This window comes from Passer montanus, unplaced genomic scaffold, assembly GCF_014805655.1.
Source record: "Passer montanus isolate IOZ18808 unplaced genomic scaffold, ASM1480565v1 scaffold106, whole genome shotgun sequence".
NCBI classification, from domain to species: Eukaryota; Metazoa; Chordata; class Aves; order Passeriformes; family Passeridae; genus Passer; species Passer montanus.
The window spans coordinates 3,146,033-3,170,616 of record NW_024357170.1 but is presented as its reverse complement, the minus strand read 5'-3'; the positions used below and the strand labels follow the sequence as shown (position 1 = coordinate 3,170,616).

The following is a 24,584-nucleotide window of genomic DNA, read 5'->3' as shown; positions in this document are numbered from 1 at the left end:
GTGACTACTCAGAGAGTCCAACACAGCTGGCTTTGATTGGTCATTAAGTAAAAACAATTCACATGGAACCAATCAAACATGCACCTGCCACATTCCAAAGCAGCAATCACAGGAGAAGAGAATCAGATAATTATTATTTACATTTTTCTCTGAACGTTCTCAATTTCCCAGGAGAAGAAATCCTGGTGAAGGAATTTTTCAGAAAATATCATGATGACACAGTAGAACCTGGACCTGGCTGCAGTATTGCTCACACATTAGTCCTCAGCAAAGTCCCTGTTACCTCTCTTGTGTGAGGCATTTACATGATATCTGACAGACTGGATTTTCCACACCTTGTTCTCTATCTCAAGCAGTTTTTAGCACAGTTTTTCTCATACATTCTAAAGGAAAGACAAAAAAGCTTCTCCAGCAAATCTGCAGTGCTTGAAGCTCACACACAGACATTGTGGTGCTGAATGTGCAACAGAATAGTTAAATAAATTTGGGCCAGCAAATGATGGCCTCTCTAATCGTGCACCTGACTTACACCAGAGAGTATATTTTCCCTTCAGAGGTGCACCATGAAAATTCACCTTCCCAGAGAAGTTGAAGACATCCCTAGCTATTGTAGGGGGATGGACTAGATGACTTTTAAAGGTGTCTTCCAAACCCAAATATCCCATGGTTCTGTAAATTAAGGTCTGTTATGAAAATAAATAACACTAAAAAACATGTTTGTGTGGCATGAAATGTATTGATGGATTGCAGGTTGGATTGTTTTGGTCAACAGATTTTACAGGGCAAATATGGAGCTTGTACACAAATTTCCCCTTAGTCTGAGCGGGTTAAAGTCCAGAATCAGCTTTGAAAGGTTACAGAAACACAAAAAAAACAGCCCAAAAAGAAGAGGTCATACAGTTCATAACCATGTGTCTGGGAAGGACCAGTTGGGCAATGAGTCCTAAAAAAGGATTGTCTAATCTATTCTCAGTTTCTCAGTGATAACAAATCAACATCCTTCCATGGCAATCTATATTTGACTTTGCTACTGGTAGAAAGCTTGCCTTACTATGCAACTTACTGCAAATGAAACGCAAAATGCTTTGTAGTTTCCTACTTTGCAGACTCTGCCATGTGACATTTCACAGCCTTTTATGATGCTACAGTAGCATGTAGGAGCCAGAAGTACACTGTGCTACGTGCTGCTCAGGTGCCAGACACAAGTGGGATGGATTTCCCAGAGAGTTACCAAACTAACAGGAAAAAAATCCAAAGGAAATGAGAATAAGCACAACGCAAAGGCCATAAATTCTGGGAGATTTATACCTTGACAGCACCAGTGTTTGCTGACATACCCACTGACCACCTACACACATCTCAGCTGCACCTTTTCCTCAGGAGAAAGCCATGGATCACTGCTGCCCTTACCAGGATACAATGACTGTATCCTGTATTTCCAGGCAAATATTTGGGAAGATGCATGGTTGTGATGCAAGTCAGTGAGGTAAGTTTGACCCCATTGGTTAAAACTCCAGCGCACAAGAACATTTCCCCCTCACCTCAGCACTGAACTTCAATGCCAGATATCAGCTTTTTATCACTTACAGTGTCAGGATATGCAGCCTGTGCCCTTTCAATCATCTCAAAAAATAAGAATAGGTTATGCTCTTTCTAATAAGGGGTCCTGCTGCTATAGCAAGCTTCCCTCTACTTTTCTCTCTCAGGGTATTGATTACATGCCAGAACCACTTCCTCCTCCAGGTGAATCAGCTGAGAAATGACAGCACTGACAATGAGTGTTTGGTGTACAGCTCATCATTCCAAAGTGCCACAGTTTTTTAGTGTGTTATGATCCATAACCCAATTATAGGCTGCTTCATTTTTCAAGAGTGAGAGCTCACATGTGCCCACACAGAGCCACAGTTCTTTTGTGAACGCAAACACTCTCAGTACCTGCACTGCCTTCCCAAACCGTCGCCTCCTGTCCCTGTTTACAAAAAACCTGTGTCCCATACACCATCCTAGAAGTGGTTGGATTCCTGGGAAGGGTGAGATTGCTATGTTTTCATAGAGTCATGGTAAGAAAAAGCTTTGAAGGGAGAAGCCGATTCTTCTAAATTTTGATGCCTGAAGTAGAACTGACAAACCTGGAGTTCTTTGTTCTGCATGCAGACTCCTTACAGATTTCCAAGGAGAAGGTTCTAAAATACACTTTTGTTTGAAAACCGAAGCAACTTGGAGTCGTGGGTCATAGCAAAAATAAATGGATTTAGAACTGTAAGTCATAAAAGCACAGACAGTTTAAGGGAAAAATAAAAACATTGGAAAAAAACAAAAAAAAACCCCAAAAAACAAAGAAAACCCACCACACAAACAAAAAAACCCCAAAACAAACCCAAAGCCCCAAACAATTATGGAAATGCAATTTGAGATTGGGTTCATTTCACCTGATGTGAAAGGTCAAGGTCAACTGTCTCTTGCTACAGGTTGTGACTAAACTCCTGACTTTTAAACATCATGGTGTCACTGAGGCATCTGATGGTACAGCAATAAAACTATTTAATTTAAGATGATATTGTCAAGATCCTGTTTTTGTTCTTGAACTGGTGGTCACCTGTCCCCATTACAAGGCAGTTCCAATTTTGATCTGCTCAGTTCAGCTCCCTGCTGCCCTGCAGGCAGCTTCAAACAAGCCCAAATCTCTACAAGGATTCCAATGGGACTCAGAATACAGCCAGGTTTGGAAGAGAGACTGAGACTCCAGCAACACCAAGTCAGAGTTACTCAGATTTTGCCAAATGGTCACAAGAAAAACTGAAGCTGTTTTCCTACAGTGTAGTTACATCTTTCTCTATGCCTCCCATTCTCCTCCTCTTCTCTTTGTTGCAATGGGAGGGGCTGAGCTGGTTTCCCTCACCGTTTCTTTTGTGTTATCTTGTCTCACTCCAGTAGCAGGAAAAGCAGGGTATCTTTTCAGTGCCAGACACATTTCCTACCACGAGGAGAACCAACCTGAAGAGATCATACTTCACACTGCCAATTCCAAAGGCAGGGGGTTAATTTTCATAGGCTCAGTTGAATGTTTTGATTCCAGCTCCGTGGTCTGTGCATAATACAAAAAATCTGAAGTCACTCCAGAAGGCAATAGGGAGTAGCTTTACTTTCTCCAAGTCTCTGCATGTTAAATGTCTCCTGGATGAAATGCACAGTCCCTTTCCAAGGCTAAGCATTAAGCATTATCAAGAAATGTCTCTGATCTGTCAGAGCACAGGGAAAAGAGCAGGGAAAAGAAACTTCACAGTGAAGTAGATGCAAATAGAATTCCTTCTGCTAGGATGCATCAGGGCATGGGCTTTTAAAAAGAGTAGAGCTCTGGCAGCAGCTCTCAGCCACCACAGGAGCTGCTTGAGACCAAAACCTGAACTTCCCTCTGGTTTCCTGCCTCTACACCAGCACAAGCTGCAGCTGATGGCAATTCTGTATATTCAGTGAGCAATTCTGTGTGGCATAAGCAGGGAACAGAATGATACCTCACAAAAGCTGGACAGCAATTGCACCTTCACTTAATAATGTGCTTTGGAGCAGTTCCACAGACACACAATGGCAGGGAGGAGCTCACAGTGAGCAGCAGCAGTGCCTGTCTGCACACTCCTCCTCGAACTCCACATCCATGAGCCAGTGTTTGTCACACGCATGGCCTAACCTGGATTTTTGTCACACCATGGGCTGGCCCTGTTTGTGAGGCTGCTGCAGTAAACTTTCCATTGGTCAGTCTTCCAATCAGCAAATTTCTACCTCCCTGTTTTCTTCGCTTCTCCTTCTGCTTCCATCGAGTTTACAAAGGAAAAAGTACAGGAGGAGAGATGAAAACCCTGGCTACAGGGCAAGCAAGGCCAGGCATCAAGTGTGATTAACTCTTTGCCTAAAGACCAAACCAACTCTCCATGACTGCAATGAGCCCAACAATCACCCAGAAGTAGCTCATGGAAATTATTTCCCTGATCCCTGCCTTTTTTCTGTTCACTTCTCCATTGTTTAACCTCTTCAAGCCCATGATCTGGACTTTACTCCAGCCAATCCATGGGACAGAAAAGTGTTTCTGACTATTAGGAGTTCAGGATTTATTGGGTATTTTTGGTCATTTTTGTTGTTGTTGTTGTTGAGCTTTGTACTTTTACTTGTGTGCAAGAAAACTAGATGCAAAAGATCATTAGAGAATCAAACCACAGATTACAGCCTCTGAATGTATGCAAGGAATAACTTCAAGCTAGTGACACTGGGTAAGTCACTTTTTCTTGATGCTGGCAAGTAATTTACCAGCTTTTTCAGCTCCCACAATGGATGCTAATCTGATATATTGTAGATTATCCTGGGTAAACTCTCACCATCCATATTAATACCCACTCTGGCTGTGATTATTGATCATCCAGCAGGAAGGTGATGCGTTGCAAACACACAGGGCTGATGCTGATGTATTCAGGAGGTGTTCACCTGTTTAATGGGGTGCATCTCCAAGTGCATCTATCTTTCAATCATTTCAGTCAGGACTTCCTGCAAGGCTGCAGGTTTTCCTCAGGAGTCATCAGACCTTCTGCTTTTCCATCTACAGGGCTGACAAGAAATCCCTTCAGACTCCTCCGCCCCGCCACGGAAGGGGAGGGTATTTCTATTCTGAAGACTTAAAAGGGATCCTTGGCCATGTAGGAAGGACATCTTGTGACACATCATCTCAAGGAAAGAAGACTGAAGGTTTGTAACCAAGATAAATATGAAGGTAAGTGAGAATTTTTTGGTTTGTAGCAAACATTCAGTTTGCAATTAATGCTTTCTTTTTCATGTGAGTGCAATATTTAGGGACTGCAGGGAGGCTTAAGAAATTTTCCTCAAAAATAACCTAAAAGAAATACAGACACAGATATATTATATGTATTTTAAACAACTGCATTAAAAATACACCAGTAGCAAAACCTCTCAAACCCAGGATGAAATGAACCACTGTGAAACATACAGTTAGATTCTCTGGTGCCCATCACTGTTACCAATACATGAATAATAACATGGTCTGTGTGAACAAGCAGAGGTGCAACTTGTGCATAGAGGATTCATGCTCAATGCTTCCATTTGCATGTGCTGCATCAGTGAACAAACTCCAAGAATCAAAAAAACCTGTGTTGTGACTTGTTTTAATCATGGTTGATATTGATAGGATGCTAAATTTAAAACAGTTTTTACTTTTTTTTTTTTTAACCTGAAGAAGTAGAGATTTTATCTCTTGGTTTGTTTGTTGGTTTGGAATGACAAGCCCCCTACATCTGCTTGTTGTCTACAGTTTGGTAAAATCAAGGTAGATTTTATACTATCTTTACCCATTAGTTTGTACTTTATTCTCATTTCTGGAGGATCTGATGCTCATGTAAATAGTACCGCAAAAGGTGCTAGCCTTGATGGCAGCTCTCATGAGGATGGAATGGATTTGAGTAAAAAGAATAAAGTTCAATTTAAGATTAATCCTCTGATCAGATCTGCATGCACTGAAACACCCCCTGAGCAAGAGGAGGTTTGGCAGCAAGACAGGGACAATGCAGCAGCTGGAAACACCCTCACATTTAGAGGTGAAGTTGGGAGGATGTATCTTCCTGCACCTTGTGGTTCTCTGTTGTGCACAGGAGCTGCATAAACCCACAGCATCTGCCCTGGTGTTGTTCCTGGCAGCATCCTTTGTTTCCTTCTCCTGGAGTGCCCCTCAGGTGAGCTCAGGCTGCACCTCATGAAGCTCAGAGCTTGGTGCCATTAAGTATTTGCACTAATTGGCAATGGCATGGAATGTTGACATGTCTCTTTTCCCTCTTTTTTTTTTTTTTTTTGGCATAAAGGCTCATTTCCAAAGGAGAAACTGGACTCCTCAGGCCATGCTCTATTTGAAGGGTGCACGTAAGTCCTGAGCTCTTTCCATTTTGAGGAGATAATTTTCCCCACTGCTGGATATTCCTTGGTTCCACACAAGCAGGAGATCCTGAGGATGCTGTGGGGGTAGAGGTTTTGAGGCTTGCAGGAAGGATGTGCTAATTGCATGGTGCTAATTATGTCATGGTCACATCTTTGGTCCCTGTACAGGCCATTCACTTCCCAGCTGGACTCAATAGTCCTTGTGGATCCCTCTCACTCAGAATATTGTCAGATTCTGTACTTAGAGATGTTGTCCTTTGATCCAAATCATCAAATATAACAGAAATATTCATGTGAAAAATTGTATTCTGAATTGTTGATTTAAAATTAAAAGATATCAGGGAGGGCAGGTATTAAGAGAGGAAGAAAAAAAGCTCCCTGTAAATTAAAAAAAAAGGTCATAATCCTGAGAGAAATGCAAAAGGGAAACAATATAAATAATTGCAACATAAAATAAGTACAAGCTCCATACAACTGTAAATATAACTGAAAGTTCTAGTGACACTAATACCATTATTTTTGTTAAAAGTGAAGATTTTGACCCTTTTTGTTATTTTAAAAATATTCTACCAACTGAATAATGCATTGTATTACTTCCCTAGTAAGCTTTTTATCATTCTTATTGATGCACAGGAAGCTGTGATTTTATTCTGCTAGTTTGGGATTTGGAATTTTTTTTTCTTTTTTTTCTTTTTAAAGGCAATACTTCATAGTCCAGAAAAGAGATTGAAGGCTCTTGACTATATACAAAATCGAAAAGAGTCCTTTAGGGATTATGAAGTAGGAATTACAACAACTTTGGGGGGTGTTTTCATCCTTGTCTCACTGCTTTTGTAGAGGGACGTCGCTTCATCGCAGATGAGAGCCAGAGGAAGGACCTGTATGACAGAGTGCAGCTTGGTGAGTCCATCACCACAGGGGTGTGGAGCCCATCCACCTCCCCAGCTTGTGGGAGAAATCCCAGGAAATGGGAGGGGATTTGTTTTCCTGGAATCACAGCCAAGGAAACAACTAAATCCCCTTTTTTTAGTTCCTTCTAACCAGCACATGACAAAGAGTGACTTTCCTCTCTGGTGCACCTGTGTGATTTCATTTACATAATTTCCAGACTGGCCTGGCTGCTAAGTGGGATTTTCATCAGTGCTTTTAACTTTCTTTTTGCACTGGGAAAAATAAATCAAGCTATTAATTGTGCTGAAGCGACAAATAGCAGCAGATGTCATCAATCCACAATAGGCAATGTTTCTGGAGGGAACAGGATGTTGTAAAGAAGTTAGGAACTTACAAAATAGGAAAATGTTGTTTTTACCTTCCGAGGGACTTTGAAATGACCTCCCTTTTAAAAAGATTGCTAATCTCTCATGCTAATTATCAGGCTGGTTTTGAGCAGACAATATTATAGAATGAAGGACACAATATTTTCTTGTCTTTGACTCTCTAGTTATAAAATTAATAAAAAAGCAAAGAACAAAGTTAAAAAATGCCATAAGACACTAACAAACCATGCATTTCTGATTTCTTTCATTCTAGAAACACGCAGCCATAACACAAATCCTTTATCCCTTTCTGAAGCTGCTGCACTGTTTCTTACTTCCTTACAGAAAGCACAAGAAGGTAAATTAATGTTTTGTCCTACTCTGACTTTTTTAAAGTGTTTTTTCAGTATTTAATTTACTAGCAAATTAATCTAGAAGGCCTGTTTTGAACTGAGATATTGTTCAACAGAGAGCCCTGTACTGAAGTGCACATTTACACAGCTTACAACATGATCCACAGAATGATAGCAGGTAAATATTTGTATATTCTGCTTTTAATTTCCTCTTCTGATATTTTACTGTTTTGCATTCAAGGGAATGGCTATTTTTCAATTGAATTTTTCACCCCAAATCTTTTCTGGGGTAACTTTTTATATATCATACTGTTTGCTGGTGAAAATTTTATTCCTCCACTGGATTTGGTGCAAAGGTTTAAAGGAATACATAATAATCCTAGGATAGGAGCTGTTGGTTTCACATCACCAGGCTGAGACCCTAAACGTTTGCTCTCCATGTCCTCTATCCTTAAATCTCTCACCTCTTCAGCTACCACAGACCTTTTTTTGGGTTTTTTTTGGAAATGGAGCTGGGGCTCTGTGCTCAGCCCTCTCTTCCCTGCCCTGGCAGAACTCTGAATAAAAAACAAACAAACAAAAATAAACAAACAAATCAGTGGCATTTTGGAGAGAGAAAAAGGCAGAATTAAAAATTAGCATAGTGCTTTGGACAAAATATATGAGCACTTCTAAAGTTAAATCAGTGAAAGTGTCATTTGCATGCCCACAAAATTCTCTGAAGGTAGATTTTTCCAAATTTTAGTGGTATTTTCCTGCCTGTTGTTGCTGTAGCAGGGGAGATGGACAGCAACAGAAAAAAAAGGGCGAAATATCTGAGAGAGATAAGGAGAACTGGCAGCTTGTTTGAAAAAAAAACTATGTGGAATAACATTTTCATCTCTGTGGTAGGAAATAACCAGTCAAACCTGGATAAGCCATGCACTTTCAGAACAGCTGATTTTTTACTTGACTGAGGGCAATGCATAAATGAAGAACAAATCCATTATTTTCTTCAGCATGAATTTTTTTGCTATGTGCTAACTTACCCCTATGGACAGAGTTTGTAGTTTTCTTCTACAGCAAACAGAAAAATTCCTACATTTAAAAATTAAAGAAGACATGATTGTTTTTAGAGGTGCTGCCTCTCTTAGCTGAGCAGTCACACTGCACTGAATCTGTGCCTAAGGCACATCTGAAAGCTGAAAACTTTGGCTGGCTGTACTTTTCTTCATCTACAACTTATTCTCCCATTGTGTCTTGTCTTGCAGTGGAAGAAGAAAACAGTGAACACCCTGACTACTTGACAGACAGTCTGTTAAATTGGTGAAATTATGTAAAATGTCTTTAACATTTGTACAGCTTTGAACCTGAAAGCATAACTTGTGTAAGTAAAGTGTTTAATCCATTCTCACAGAAGTTCCCAAATGGTGAGGTGTTTTCACATTGCAAAATTTTGAATGCAAAGGGATTAAAAGGTACTAGTTCAGATAAGGGAAGCATCTGTAAAGTTCCTGCTTTCTTTACAGCATTTTGTACGTCCCATCCGAAATTTAAAATACATGCCACCATCTCACCTGAAAAGACAATTAAAACTGATTTATTGTCCCAGTACGCTCCTGCAGAAATATTCTGAATAATCCTACTGAGCAAGTCCCAGCACATAAAGACTGTTTGGGGACAGGTCTTGCATTATCAGGGCCTCATTAATGACTGCATTGTGATTGTACCTTTTTGTTCTTTCTTTATGAGTCGCAAAACTGGAATTATGCATAAATCTGTTAATTATCATTCTGTGCTGATAAGGATGTGCTATTTATGTAGTTCTGTGGTCTTACTGGAAAGCCCTCTGTAGTTCTGATGTAATTAAAGAGTAGCCACATGATTTCTGTGTCCAAGCAACTGTTTTATTTTTTCAACCTTCTAGTCATACTCTTCATCTTTTAATGTTAAACTCCCCTGATCTTTCTCATAATACTGCTGATTAATTCTAACTCACACTAACTGTGATGCTGCTTTATCTCAACACAAAGAAACACAGCTGAAGGAACAGAGGATATAATTTGTTTCATGGGGTTAGAGGCACTTTCAGTCATTATTTATAAACTGTATCACTCCACAGAGGAACTGGTGAACTGAGAATTGAGTGTCCTGTTTTGTTCATTTTTAAGCACTAATATATCTTCCAATGGCAGCGTTTGTTGTATGACAGAACATTCATGATGAACTTCACCTCAGGACCAGTGGTATACACCTGAATCCTTCCATTAATTTATCTGCCCTTTGTTTCCAGCATATTTGGAATATCTCAGGCGCATCTAAGTGACTTTCCAGCATGTTTTACAGGATCATCAGTCACTGCTCAGACAAAAAGTAGAACGGAATCAGAGAGCATAATCCTAGAATGGCCTAGTTTGGAAGGGACCTAAAAGATCATCCAGTTCCAAATGTCCTGACATGAGCTGGGACACCTTCCACTAGAAAAGTGAAAAGTAGAGGGGTTATACATCCTTTGGTTTATCAGTGTCTTAAAATTTACATGCTTCTGCCTGTCCCAGTGATACAGAAACTGTACCCACCCTATTCCCAGCTGACTGATTTTTATGTGTGTTCCTGATTTAAGGTCTCAAGCTTAAACAATTCTTCACAAATATCATGAAACAGAATAGACCTTCTGCCTTGCTGGTGAGCTGTGTGTGAAACCCCAGTGATTTCCCATCTGGAAGACAATCCCTTCTGTAACAGATAGCTGCCACCATGTCTCACAGGTGTTGGGAATGTGTGGCATTTAATTTAGACAATCTGTTGCTGGGGCTGAATGAGCAGCTGTTCCTCCAATGCTATAAATCCAACATACAGGAGTGTTTTGCTGTAGATAAATTGCCTTGTTACTAATGGAATCTGTTAATCCTGGAATCAAGGCAGAGCTGACATGAGCCCAAGGCATCAGGCAGAGGTCACTTTGGCCACTGCAGGACCTGAATCTGAGAATTCAGATTAGTCCTATCTAAAAGCTGAGTACTTTCTAACACCAGGAGGGTGCTCAAAGCATGTAAGTGTGCTGAAACACACACAGCCTTCTGCTCTACAGCAGAGCTTTGAAACACAAGCAATAAATACAGATTTCTCAATTTATTTATGAAAACATCAACTTTCAATCAATATGCCCTTTTTATGTTCTTTCTTTGGGACGCTCAGCCATTACATCTTTCGACTCTGTAAGAGAACTCTGATTAGGAATACTTTGTGGAAGAAACACAAAATGCAGTTGTTCTCCACACAGTAAACTGTGTGAAAGAAAAGATTTGCAGTATCTTTGCTTTCATCACTTCTATATGAAAAATTACTCAGTGTTGAATTACCTTTTAAATGGCTAAAGAAATAGTGACTCCTTTTAATTCCACATAAGTTCTTACCATAAAAACTGGAACCTGATTTCTGAGAATATTCTTTCATATCTGAATCAGCTCAAGAATGAAAGTCCAGATTTAAAACTGATTTTAGCTGGTCAAAAATACAAATAAGCACATTGTCACTTTTATTCTAAGTGGCCTATAGTCAGAACCGTGTCATCAAGCATTGGTTAAGTGTTTGAAAGGTAGGAGCCTAAACAAAGTTGGACATCTAGGCTCCCCCTGGGATTGACAGGAAAGGTAAATACCTCCAAAGACTACATTGTCCTACCTGCTGAAGGACGGTCTGAATAAAATTCCGGAAATGTCTTTTCTTGAGCAGCATGAGAAATTTTTGATGCACAAACTTGAAAAACAAGAGATTGATCTCTAACATCTTCATGACAAAATGTGCTTCTGAAGAGCCTGTTCAGTCACTCTCTGCATTTCTAGGAGCTGAAATACTTCTAAAAGTTTTCTGTAAGGCAAATGAAATGTTTAGTTCTTGTTGTTAGGATCAGTTATTCCCCAAGAACTTTGAAGACTCAAGTGCTTTTCAAAATTATATCTTAAATTTTTTTAGCATTATTTGTTAGGATTACGTCTCTTCTAGAAGAAGTGAAATAGAGCATGGACTAATGGAAATTACTGATCCTTGAATGTTGTCACATTGGTCTGTTGGTTTTTGTCTGCAGGAGAAGGTGCCACTCAAGGAAATTTCGTCATTCCCTTTAGCCAAGTTACATTAATTTCTTCCCAAACAAGTTTGGAGTTAACACACTTAGAATCTACAACAGGGTGAAAATAAAAGAGACATACCAGAGGAATCAGAAAATAAATGGTCTGCTGTTTATTGTGGGTCTAAATGATGTCAGAAAGATGACTTTGTCTCTGAAATTCAAATGTCCACTGCACAAGACTTTATATTGTTCCACAGGAAGCATGTTTTACCATTGGATTAAGACATTTCTGTGTGCTGTAAAAGTGTTACGTAAGCTTACAATAAACAGCATCAGGAAAAAGACAGACCATTTTCTTTTCAGTGTATCTTTTTAAACTCGTCCAATATTTCTCCAGTGTAACACTTCTTTTTTCCTCTAATTTTTTGAGCTCTGGTTTAAAGTTCATGTTAGTTTAGGAGGGGAAAAGGGGAAACATAAATGAAGCATAAATTCCTTTGGGATACCCAAAATGTAGCTATTTGTCTACACTATCATTAATACAGATGATTCCACAGACAAAGGTATGATCTGCAGCTTGTATAAGCTCCTGAGGGGATTGTCTCATTCTCTAGTTTTATTAAACCTGAAAAATCTCTTCTAACTCAAAGGGGCACGGAGAAATTGTCATTTAAACTACTTTAAAGGTAAAATAATATTAGGTTTTCCAAAAGTGTAGCTCAAGTAACATTTAAGGTTCCCCTAATTACATCACACTGTCCTTAACACAAAGCTTGCCAAGCCTACAGGAGAAACTCTTGAGTGGATGGGGAGCAATGCCAGGGTGAGAGCAATGAATTCAGTTCCTGTATTCTCCATGCTGCTTCTTTTTTCCTTGTGGCAAGGCTCCAGTGGAAAAGGGGGACTTGATGTTCTGCCTATCCCTTTCAGCTTCCTTATCCTCATCGTATCTCTCATCCTCATCTTCATCCTCAGCTTCACTGTGGTGAGGGCTGGAATGCTGGGAGGCAGAGGGCGATGGTGGCACCGATGAAGGCCTGGGAAACCTGAAACCTTCCGTCTGGCAGAGACAGAAAGAAGTTGAATGTGTCAGCTGAGTTCCTCAATTGGTTTTATACAGCGATTTAAGGCTATCATCACTTCAGAAGAAGCCAGTCATCAGATGTAAGCTAGACCTGCCCTGCAATCTAAAATTAATCTTCCCTCAACCCAGATCCCCTCAGTCCTCCTCAGCCAGTAAGTACACACTTGTATGAGAGAGATGTTTATCCTGTGCCATAAACAACATCCTGCCCTTCCAGCACTGCTTTTTGCAAAACATGGCTATCTTTACTGAGCCTTAAAACAATCAGCACAGGACAAAATCCTTCTGTACTCTGTAGTCAGAATATGCTTACTGAAATTCAGGTTTCAATCTGAACATTCAAAACAGTTTTCTAGTTATAATGTCAGCATCTGCAAAACCAGCAAGGGGTTTTGGTCTGAACCTCCTCTCTCCTTACTAAAAAAATTAAAAGAGTTGCTCTTTGAGGTTTGGTATCAAGTAACACTGTTCTGAGCAGTCTCTCTTCTCAAACTGGTGCTAATCTGAACTAGGCAAGAACTGTTTGAAGGTGTGCCTTTAAAGTGACCCCTTGCACCTCCAGCCAACATACCATGTTCAGAAGAAGGCACTACCTAGCCTTCTTTTCCTAGAACATCCTTCCCCAACTCCTCTCTATTTGATTGGTGGAGAACATCTCCATGGCATTTAGCAGAAGCAAAAATGAGAAGCTGTCTCTCTTCCAAGAGGAATTTCAAGGGCTAGTTCTTCAGCTGGTCCAAAGTGTCATGTTGTCATAGGTTAAGAATGAAGTGAGTTTTTTGGGAGGTTGTGGTCAAACCAATCATTGCTTGGATTTGAATAGTGGCACCTTGCCTCCGAGAACACAGGGTGTTATGAATGAAAGTTGTATTTTTTTTGAGTTTCAGAGTTGGAAACAAGTCAGACCAGTCAGACCTCTTTGGTTTCGCTGCCAGAGAGGGGCTCCTCAATTACCTGTTAATGGCCGGTGATTAACCATTGTCCCCCTGATGCTGGCCGCTTGCCAGAAACAAACACAGGGACAGACCCTCCAAGTACGAAGAAAACAGCAGTGACATCAGAGCCAGTATGCAGATGAGAAATGCATTGCGCCCCGAATTTTTACAGTTTTACAGTTTCTACAAGAAAAACCCCTAAAATTACGAGCCAACAAGTGACGTAAGTGACATCTAAGGATGGGAGCGTAGTCCCGTAACTGCTTGGACCCTTTTTGCTTCTCACCCTAACCTGAAAAGATACTGATTAAAGAGACGCTCCGGGGTGTCAGACAAACAAATTAGGACTCTGCTACTCTCCCGTGAGGACGGAATCCTCAGCTCTGTCTGCAGACCAGTGGACAAAGCTGCATCATCCTCCTTCTCTGTGACACGCCTGGGAGCAGCAGCGGCGTGGGCGCAACCCGTCGATTTCTCCCCACCTGAGCTGATTCTTCTTAATAAAGGCATTAAAAAGGAGAAAGATCTCCTGCCCATTTATTTCACAGGGGGTTAAAATCAGAGAACTCCCAGGAGAACTCTGTCTTGGTCCTGGTCCGTGAAGGAGGTCAGAGCTGCCCTGCCCAGCTGGGGTTGGCTGGGGGAGGGAAGCCATGTGGCCGGGTGAGGTAGGCCAGAGCCTTGGGCAGAGGAGGGGGGTGAAGGCTCTGCAAGATGGAAGGGCGGAGGAGCCCTGAGAGGCATCAGGCCCACCCTCTACCCCCCTGGGAGAGAGATAGAGAGAGCCAGTGCCTGTGCTGCCTTGGAATGTGATATCGTGCTGACAGCATGTCTGGCCAGAAGGAGAGGTGGGGGATACGGCACTGAGATCCAATAACCAGTCTCTGTGGGAGTTCTGGGCAGACAGAAGCGAAGATTTTAACCCCTTTCTTGAATAGTGGAAACCTTACAAATACTCCCTGATCCTCCTGAATATGAATGAGGAGAGAGAGAGATGAAGCCAGAGGAAATGGGCAAGTGTGAGGAAAGTTGGTGCAAGTGAGAGATGTCCGAAGAGGTGGGAAGAATCCTAGGTGGGAGGAGATGATGGAGTGGCCTTGTGCTGGACTCTTTTCTTATGGCCATAGACAGACCCCAGACCCATGTTTTTCCTGTGACCCAGGGACTGCATTTAGGGGAAGGCAATGCTTTGGAGCCAAGAGTGAAGCACAATGCCTTGGTGCAGTGAAGCAGTGGCATGAACAGAGATGGCTGAGGAGGGTGTGGGATGCCCTCTGTCTTCAGTGAAGAGGAAGATCTCTGTTCATCATGCCCCTTGGCCCTAGGGGGTAAATTTGGGGGGGACTGGTGTCCCAAAGCTGAGAGACTGCTGCTTTTTTGGAACTGGGTGGAGCATCCTTAAAAGGGGAACCCTAAAAGCAGTTCTGGTCCATGTGCAGTGGTGAGAGCACGGGACATGAGGGGGAAGAAGTCACGAGGGCACATGTTCTCTGAGCAGTGCCACAAGTGACATGGAAACACAAGAGGTTTCAATTGTGTTTCCAGGGGAAGCCTGTGGTGCAAGGGGGGACTCCTCTCTCCCTGATGGGCTTGAGAGTTCATTATTTGAGGGGTGGTGATGGACTGAAAGTTGATTATCTGAAAAATGGTGACTGGGTGGAAATCTAAGGTGTTATTTCATGCTGTGAAGGAAATGGGGGGAAGAAGAGGAATGTATTTGGAGGGTTTTCATTCTTAGTTCTGTGCCTGTTCCTTTTTAACTTTTAACTACTATTGTAGTTACTAAAGCTTGTTTCCTTTATTCCTAAATTGGAGCCTGTTTTGCTCTGTTCCTGATCACATCTCACAGCAGCCACTACAGAAAGTATATTTTCATGGGGGCACTGGCATTGGGCCAGACTCAAACCATGACACATGGTCCTGTCCTATTCAGTCTAAATCATCTGAAGACCTGTTCCTGTGTCACACCTGGTAACCCCTGTGTTTGGATCTGATACCAGGAGGTTGTGGTTTAGCCCCAGTCAGCATCTCAGCCCCGCACAGCCTCAGCTCACTCCCTCCTGGAAAGGCCAAGGAGGTAATCAAAAGGGGGAAAGTGGGAAAGCTCATGGGTTAGTTTAGTAGGGAAGGCAAAAGCTATGTACATAAGCAAAGCAAATCCAGGAATTCATTCCCTACTTCCCATGGGCAAGGAGGTGTTCAGCCATCCCCAGAAGAGCAGGGCCCCATCACAGGTAGCAGTGAAGTGAAAAGACAAATGCCAGCACTCCGAACATCCCCCTTTCCTCCTTCTTCCCCCAGCTTTATATACTGAGCATGATGCCATAAGGTCTGGAGTGTCCCTTTGGCCAGTTAGGGTCACAGTCCCAACTGTGTCCCCTCCCAACTTCCTGTGCACTCCCAGCCCCTCGCTGACAGGGAGGGTGAGGAGCAGAAAAGTTCTTGGCTCTGTGCATGCCCTGCTCCGAACTAAACCATCCCTGTGTTATCAGCACTGCTTTCAGCACAAATCCAAAACACAGCCCAGCTACTGTGACGAAAATTGACTCTGTCTCAGCCCAAAACAGGATACTCTGACTGGAGACTGGGTCTATAACTTGTTAAGTTTTTAATTAGGAGTTCCTAATTCTCTTTAGTTACACCCAAACTTGCTAGCTCTCTTCTCCCTCACACTCTTCCTCTCTCTCCTTGTAAAAGCAGGTAAAATGAACTCATCTCCAAAAGCAGACTTTACCTTTGGTGGAGCACTTGGTTCCATGTCAAATTTATCTGGGAATGTTCTGCTGAGGGCCAAGTGTCTGGCATGCATATAATACTGCAACAAAACAGAGAACCCATTACAAGTCATAGAAATCTTGGGTAGATTTAAGCAAGGGGGAAAAAGGAACATAAAATGAGTTATCTTCTAAAAGATGGTGCTGAACCAAGGCTAAATGTGTTTTCAGATAAGCAGAATCCAGCTGATATTACTGCTTGTACTGCGAAGTGATGAGCCGTTCATGATAAATTCACACCTAAGAAGTCTGAAACAGAAGCTGAATAAGGTGTCTATAAGATGTATTAAAATGGAACCTAGGACTTGTCTTGGTCAGTGTAGCTCCTATTGAGTGACAGGTATTCATCCCTCAGAAAAGAAATGGGTGGTGCTTTTGATGAGGCAAATTTACATTTTTAAGTGTGCATAAGTATTACACATAAGTTTTAGGCTCATTCAAAGTCACTTCGGACTGCACTGAAGCATGTGTAACAGTGACAGAGAAGTAACATTTATGAGTTCACTGATACCTGGTATTTAGGAATTTGACAAAAATATTTTTAGATCCACTGTATTCCTGAGCTTGCAGCACACGCACAGAAAAAATAGCTTGTTCTATCTCATGCAGTGATGGGAACCATATAAATACTAAGGTTCATACACAGGTATCAGAGCAGGAAAAGGTCCAAAATAGTTACAAAACTCACATATGTGCATCCACTTCTTTAGTCCTGCAGAATTGAGACCAATCCTTTGCTACTGTCTTCTTAATAGGTGGCACTGTAGTGCTTTCTGTGTCAAAGTGAAAACACTACTTTGCATTTAAAGTACAGAGGTAGTTAAAGAGTCTTGAGGAGCCACAGAGCCCAGCAACATTTCATGAAGGATGGGAAGGATTTTTGAAAGTGTCCAGATGACTCTGGAACATAAATCCTCCTTAATGTAGGTGTTGCAAACAACACCATATTTTTACATTGTGTTTAGCACCAGCAAGAGCTTGGTGGTGTGACTGGATTTTGATCTAACCTATTCAGTCTCTCTTTGCCACTGCAGCATGGAAGGATTACACTGAAATGTGCAGGCTCTGCCTTTAGCCCCTTAGAGAGAGGAATTTCAGCACACGGCTGTGTCTTCGCATTGCAGCACCGTGCTGAAGGCTCTGGCCAGACCCATGAGGCCAGAATTTTTAATGCCTCTTTGCCACACACCCTGCCCAGGTACTTCCAGTCCAGGAGGTCTGAGAGGCGCTCGGTGCGGTTCCTCTGGATGATCCTCTGGCGCCGGTTCTGCTGGCAAAACCCGTACAGGAACTGGGTCAGCTGGTTGCACGACTCATCTGGTGAGCGGAACCTCCTGTCTACGATGTAGATCCCTAAGGGACACAAGAAAGGCTGAGGTGAGTGGGACTGAAGATGGGATCTGACCTCCTACACCTCCAATCTACCTTCTGTCATGTAGCCTTACAAATGTTACACGCAGTATATTCTTTTTAATGTTAAAAGGCAGCTACGACTGGAACATTTGTTACCATTCTGATGAAATGGAGAGATGGAGAGAAATATACTGTTTTTAAAAAAACTTAATTTTTTCTACTTTTCAGGCTGAAATTCAGCAGATTCTTCAAAACTCAGAGGCTCTGTTGTTAATGTGTAAGTATGTCCAAAAAGGTTTGAGTTTCTGGATAAAGACTTATTTTTATCTCACATAATTTTAAAAATATTGACTTCTTAAAGAAAACATAATCTAGTGCTTTCCTAGCTTGCTGTAGAATTAACAAGTGTGGATGGCCAGAATCAGGCTGTAGGAGAGAGGCTGTGTTTTCTGTAGAAATACAAGTGTTTCCCTAGAGACAACTAACTCACATACATCATTCAACAGACAATTCTGGCAGAGAGAGGGCAGAGGTAAACTTTGCCTCTACATTGCTGAGATTAAAACTTTATTTTTGCCACCTTCCTTAAAGCAGAGTGTTGGGAAGAAGAAGGTGCCAGACCTTGCAGCCCTCTTAGTGGACATGAGAGAAGCAAAACTACCTTAACGAAGTGCCTATAAATTCCTGTGCTTACTAAAGCACAGTAATTTATGACAACTTGCACCTATGTTTTGGCAGAGAAGAGCAAGTGACCTGTGTTCTGTGGTCTCTCTGAAGGGTCTTAAAGACATGTTCTCCCAGGCAGGTGTATCTAGATTTTGTACCTGGCTCTAACCCTTGCCTCTAGGTCAGGCAAAGGTGGCACCAGTGTGGGGCTGTCACTGCCTGATTGTGGAAACAAGCCCAGGTACTTGGAAACAGGCCCTAGTTTGGGAATATACTCAATATTCACAGAACCACAGAATTATAGAATGGTTCAGGTTGGAAGGGATGTTAAAGATCATCAAGTTCCAACCCCTGCCATGGGCAGGGACACCTGGCACTATCCCAGGCTGCTCAGAGCTATATCCAGCCTGACCTTTGACACTTCCAGAGATGGGGCATCCAGTCAGCCCTGGCTAAACCAGGAGGAAAGGACAGGGCGTGCTGTGCCGTGCTCTGTACCTCGGGGAGGCCACAGCTTTAGTGACAATTGCACCAGTTGGAAAACAGGGACCATCAACCCTAAAAGGAGGAGCTACTGAGGCAGAGGATGACTCAAGAGGCAGAATCATCCTGATATACAGGCACTGGTACTCCAGTTATGAACCATTTGTAAACCTTCTTGAGCAGATCATTATTTGAAGAAGATTCCTTGTATTTCCATGCCTTTTTTTTTTTTTTGAAGTGTACATGGTAATTCATGGTAATTTAATGTTTGTCTGGGGAGAATCATGTCACTGGTCTTGAATCCCAGACTGTTAAGAGAAGCAGATTTTCCCTGCTTCTTTGGAAGGCTTAGAGTGTTATAACCAGAGGCATTAAAGGGAAATGCTGGGAGACTCTAGACTGATATGAGCAGTGATGAATTTGAAAGAATACGGCAAACAAAAGGTTAAAAGGAAACAAAAAATCTCCCAAAACAGAAAGGGTTTGGACAAATATGAAAGCTGAAATCACTTGTCCAACTTAACAAGATATTCAGAGCCCTGAATATATTCCCCTAGTGGATTTCCTTGTCCTAGAGAAACACAAATTTGAGGAGTAACAGCATGGTTGCTGTGCTTTTTGCTTTCCTAACTCAGTGATATTTTGATATGCTGTTAAAGTCTTTACCATAAGCTTCTGGGTCAGCAACATGTTCCTGCATGAAACAGCCAAATCCAGAGAGGTTTGTGGTTACACTGGGAATGCCCATCACAGTACACTCAGCTGCAGAAAGAAACAGGAAAAAAGGGTTTCAGGACAATACACCTGCAATGGTTTCACCTTTAAGGGGGGGGGGGGGGGCCAAAAAATCATCAAACTTTATTTCATTTTCTGTTGAGTTTTTTCGAAAAACCAAGACGCACCGGGCTTGTTGGGGGGGGGGGGGGGGGGGGGGACCAAAACAGGAAGACAAGGAAGACAGAAAGTCCCGTAACAATAAAGCTGCTCTGAAAATATCTAGTGAAAACTATAATAATGTTTTGTTGTAGATTATGGGAAAAAATATAAAAAGAAATTTTAAACACCAAATTCACCCTATGCTTGCAAACATGTTTGAGTTTCAGAGTAGCTAAACTGCAAACTTTCTGGGAGTGCAGTTTTGAAACAGAGAACCCCAATACATGGTCAGGACTATCTGGATTTTAAACTGGAGCCTAATATACACCTATGTTCATTAGTTGTTCACAATTCTTTGCAAAACTGAATCTCTTAAGAGCAGGAGCATATCGAACTTTGGATTTCGATGGTTTGACAACAGGTCTCTATAGCAGGAAAAAAACCCCAAAACAACCTACAAAATAAAAATCTCACCCCAAAACAACAAACCCCATAATTTACTCAGGACTGTGTTCACAGTAGATGTGCAGCTAGTTTTATAAAATCAGAAAATGTATGGATATTTTGTACTTTTTTTCTGTCACAGCCATGAATAAGGATAATTGCTTACCCTCCTTAAAAAGTTTTTGCCAAGGAGCCTAAGCCTAACCTAAACCAGCATGCAGACTCTAGTCTTACAAAGGGCAAAGACATCTACATGGCCTTCACTCATATGACAATAAAACTGGTGTCTATAAAATAGTTATAAATACACCTTTCAAAAGCAATCTTTGTTTCTGGGAGACACAAATGGGTATTGACAAAGAAAACATTTTAATTCAGAATTTATATGCTCTCTGCATTTTTAGAAAATCTCCAGTTTATTCAATGAGATTTACTACTACTGCATGTATTTCTGTTAAATTATTTAATTATGGTATTACATAATTCTCTCAAACTTGTTATCTTGAATTAAATCCACTGAACTATGTCAGCTGGCAGCATCAGATTTCTTGCCCTGCTTTTTTTAATATTTGCATTCCTGCACACCGTTTTAAAAAAATCCTTAAACCAAGAATTAAGTTTTAAAAATTATTTCTGGTCCTAAAGCCATAGAAAATCAAAAGATTACACATTAGTATGGGAAAGAGTACACTGCAGGGACAGTTTTACCATCAGTAAGACCTTTGCATGGCAGATGAAACAGAGTTTGAAGAGTTTTTGCAGCACTTCAGAAGGAACTGGCTGCATCAACAGAATGGGTGTTCATCTTTCCATGCTAGTTTAGGGTACAAAATTCCTACCTGGTGTGTAGCCCCAGGGCTCATAGTATGATGGGAATACACCAAGGTGGCAGCCTCTAACAAACTCCTCATAGTCCAAGGGTAGCAAGGGGCTTGTTGAAGAAAGAAACTCTGGATGTAGGATCACCTGGATATTCAAAACTTATGTTAGAGGTGAAAGAAAACCATCATTGATATATTTCAATTATCTGTAAGCTTAGGCACTTTTATTCACCCTGGTCTTTTTCTAAGTATCTGGACAACACCTCCTTTGGCCATCCATCTGTTATCTACCCACTGCTCACACTACAACACATCCTGCCTGTGTGCACTCTTGTCCTGGAAATAGGACTGATGATGAACCTTTTTTTCACTGGACAGGTATTTAGCTTTATCCTTCTTCACCAAGGAGGCCCACATGCATTGAGAATTAGACCTAAAGCTGTGGTATTTATCAAGATTTGGTCTCTTGTGCAAAGGTCAGAAGATTTACAAAGGCCTGGAGTGACAGGGCAAGGGGGAGTGGCTTCACACTTTCAGAGTGCAGGTTTAGATTGGATATAAGGAAGAAATTCTCCCCTGAGGGGATGGAGAGGCCCTGGCACAGGTTGCCCAGAGAAGCTGCGGCTGCTCCTGGATCTCTGGAAGTGTCCAAGGCCAGGCTGGATGGAGCCTCTGAGCAACCTGGGCTAGTGGAAGGTGTCCCTGCCCATGGCAGGCAGATGGGATGAAATGATCTCTAAGGTCCCTCCCAACACAAACCGGTCTATGATTTTACTGGGATGTCTCTTTAGGAGGAGGCCTCAGACAGACACAGCACTTCTGAGCTTCACAGCATTCCATGAAATAAAGGAATGTTCACTGTACTCAACAGGTCTCCCAAGAATGGAGGGAATTTTGAAAGCAGACACATTATAGCCCTGTTACCACAAACCTGTGCCTAATTAATCTTGCTGAAAGACACCTCTAAGGACCAAAATTAATTTATCTGCATGAGTCTCCAGGGCTTGAGGTTACTGCCCCACATCTGCTGCTTAGTTGAGAAGTGCCTTCTATGTGGTGCCTAGTCAGCTTCAGGAGGAAGAAATGTGAGGAAATGGTTTAAACTGCTCTGGGTTTATCTTCCTGCATGAACATACCACAGCCATTATTCCATGCCCAGGATATGCTTTTATCCCTTCTTAATAAAATTGTCATGCTACTCACTTGAGTAAACGAATGTACTCAACCAGTAAATGGGTTGCAAACTCATTTTCCAAGTTTAGTTGACCCCAGTGATTTTACTGGAATTGCTGAGAGTATTTTTCACATGCCAGCTGTGTCTGCCTGGATATGTTGTACCTCTCTCAAAATTACTTTCAATTTGAAGATTATAGAGTTTTTTATTTTTTTTTAATGATATTCAGCTCATGTAGTATTAGTGCAGGAGGTTCACGCAGGAGGTAATTTTTCAGTGGTAATGACAGATTTTTACAAACTTGACATCTGCTGAGAGGCAGAAAATGATGTCTGCTGTGTTATATCCTATCTGCTCTGTAATGCCTTCAAGCAGTTAATTCTGAGGCATTTTTTTCTACATCTGCACACAGTGCTTCCTTCCCCCGCCTTTGTTACATCTTGTGTATTGTTACCATATTGTAATCCCAGAATTCATTGAAGCTAATGCTTATATGCTAGGCCAGGAAGAAGCAAGTAGGAAGTGTAAAAAAATATTTACTCATGTATAGCCATGGGTTTTAAAAAGAAACTGAGAATAAGTGGTATGTCATTGTTAGAGATACTTTGGATCTGGCTTTAAAGAAAAGGTTTGAAAGAGGAAGAATTTGCAATTTTAGGTTCAACTTTGAGTAGACAGATGTGGAGATAGTCATAGTTAGAATATCAGAGATTGCCAGATAAAAAACAACTTTGCAGACCTGTGAAAGCAGAAGCTGATAATTTCTGTGGTTCGACAAAGTAAACAAGGAAATAAGGAAAATATTTATTTGGACAAATTTAGTTTCAACAGGTGATGTAAACATGAGCATGGCATGAACAGGAATTCCTTCCGCTCAAAGCCCTGGTTAAACTTTTACAGAAAATACTGAGTATCAGGGTGTTGCTCTTAAGAGATGAATCAATACTCCAGGAATGTCTGTGCTCAAACCTTGGACCTCCAGTTTTAAGCAATTGAATCTATGTCAGAGTTTTCTATCTGACCCATGGCACTTTCTTGATTTCAGGAGTTAGCAGCTCCTCATTCAGTGCAGGAGGCAGCAATGGAAACAGCTCTGTAACCTCAGATTTCTAACTCAAAATTAGCTTGGCTAAACAGCACCTGTGGATCTTTGCACAGTGAAAAGTTGTTATTCCTGGAAAGGGAGGAAGAGAGAAGTACTCTACAGTATAATACCACCTATCAAGAATTTAACTTCACTCCCCATGCTAGCGATGCAGACTGAGAATGTTCCGAGAAATCCCATCCTGGATCTCAAATGAGGCAGCCAGAACACACCTTCACACGGTCTGTGCGGTTGTTAAACAGTCCAATGCGCCGGATGGTGTTGAGGATTGGGTCATTGCTGTCATCAATCATGTTGTGGGTGGTCACTGGAGGCAAAGAGTGTCTCTGAGCACAGAAAAGGCAATACATAAATCAGACAAACTCTTGGCAAACAGTCCTGTTGCCATTTCCTAAGGCTACAGGAAGACAGTGGCAGATTTTGTCATTGATGTAAGTAAGCTTAATTTACTTCAAAATAAACTAATTTGTACTAACTTTAAGAAAGGCTCACCATTTAATTTTGAAGATTATTAGTCAATGTTGTATCTCCTTAGCGTTTGATCTCACATATTTAATAAAACTGGAAAAATCCAGGCTCAGGAACAACTCAAAGTTCACACTTAGCTCAGAATACAAGAATTATGAATGCAGGTGACTGAAGCAATATCCATGGACTCCCCAAAAGCTCATTTGGGTCATACTCTCATTAAAAACAGAGCTGATTTTAAATGTTACTGATGAGAAGTGTATTTGCTGAAAACTTCTTCCCAATGCACACATATCTCTATATGCCACATGCAATCCTTTTACATCATCACATTCATTATTTAGATCAGATGTTTATATAAATAACATATTTTCTGACCTGAGTTGAAAAGATGGCTCTTTTCATAATGCTTATGTCATCTCGGTCAAGAATCTTGTTCAGGTCTGGGATTTCTCCTCTGCAAAGGAAACACACAACCAATTTTACAAAATAATTCATTGTCCTTTTTGTAAAGAAAATGAAGAAATGGCCAACAAGCTCTGATCTGAAGTTTGTTGATATCAATATGAACATTTCCTTTGTTTTCATGACCCTTCTATATTCCCTATATTGCATTCTCCCATATACTTGCTGATCTGCTAATTAGCTTTTGAAAAAAAGCTGAATAATTGCTTTCTTTTGTTTTTTTGGACACAACTTGTTTTTACTGAAGTTCCAGTCATGTCACCCGTGCTTTGGGTCATTCACTTCAAACTGTCCTCTGAAATGACATGACTGAATCACTAACACATTTCACTTTGTCTCTGGTGCTTT

At 41.3% G+C, this 24,584-nt stretch overlaps 2 protein-coding genes across 4 annotated transcripts in view; one reads left to right on the top strand and one right to left on the bottom strand.

Annotated features, from left to right (window-relative positions):
- The first annotated feature begins 5,561 nt into the window (after positions 1-5,561).
- On the top strand, positions 5,562-8,846 carry SPX (spexin hormone). The gene is made up of 5 exons (XM_039720359.1): positions 5,562-5,729; positions 5,856-5,913; positions 6,766-6,828; positions 7,459-7,542; positions 8,788-8,846. The coding sequence occupies exons 1-5, from the start codon at positions 5,562-5,564 to the stop codon at positions 8,844-8,846; spliced, it is 432 nt and encodes a 143-aa protein (XP_039576293.1).
- A 2,889-nt stretch (positions 8,847-11,735) lies between these two features.
- Positions 11,736-24,584, bottom strand: part of GYS2 (glycogen synthase 2) — a 44,503-nt gene continuing 31,654 nt past the window's right edge. For 2 of the 3 annotated variants that reach the window (XM_039721094.1, XM_039721112.1), the window contains exons 10-16: positions 24,150-24,228; positions 23,516-23,629; positions 21,043-21,169; positions 19,550-19,645; positions 17,571-17,734; positions 16,342-16,422; positions 11,736-12,648 (exon numbers count right to left, since the gene is read on the bottom strand). In XM_039721094.1, the coding sequence (XP_039577028.1) occupies positions 12,427-12,648; positions 16,342-16,422; positions 17,571-17,734; positions 19,550-19,645; positions 21,043-21,169; positions 23,516-23,629; positions 24,150-24,228 (883 nt within the window). In that variant the 3' untranslated portion in view covers positions 11,736-12,426. The remainder of the gene's footprint in view (positions 12,649-16,341; positions 16,423-17,570; positions 17,735-19,549; positions 19,646-21,042; positions 21,170-23,515; positions 23,630-24,149; positions 24,229-24,584) is intronic. The other variant, XM_039721102.1, reaches the window with a different exon arrangement.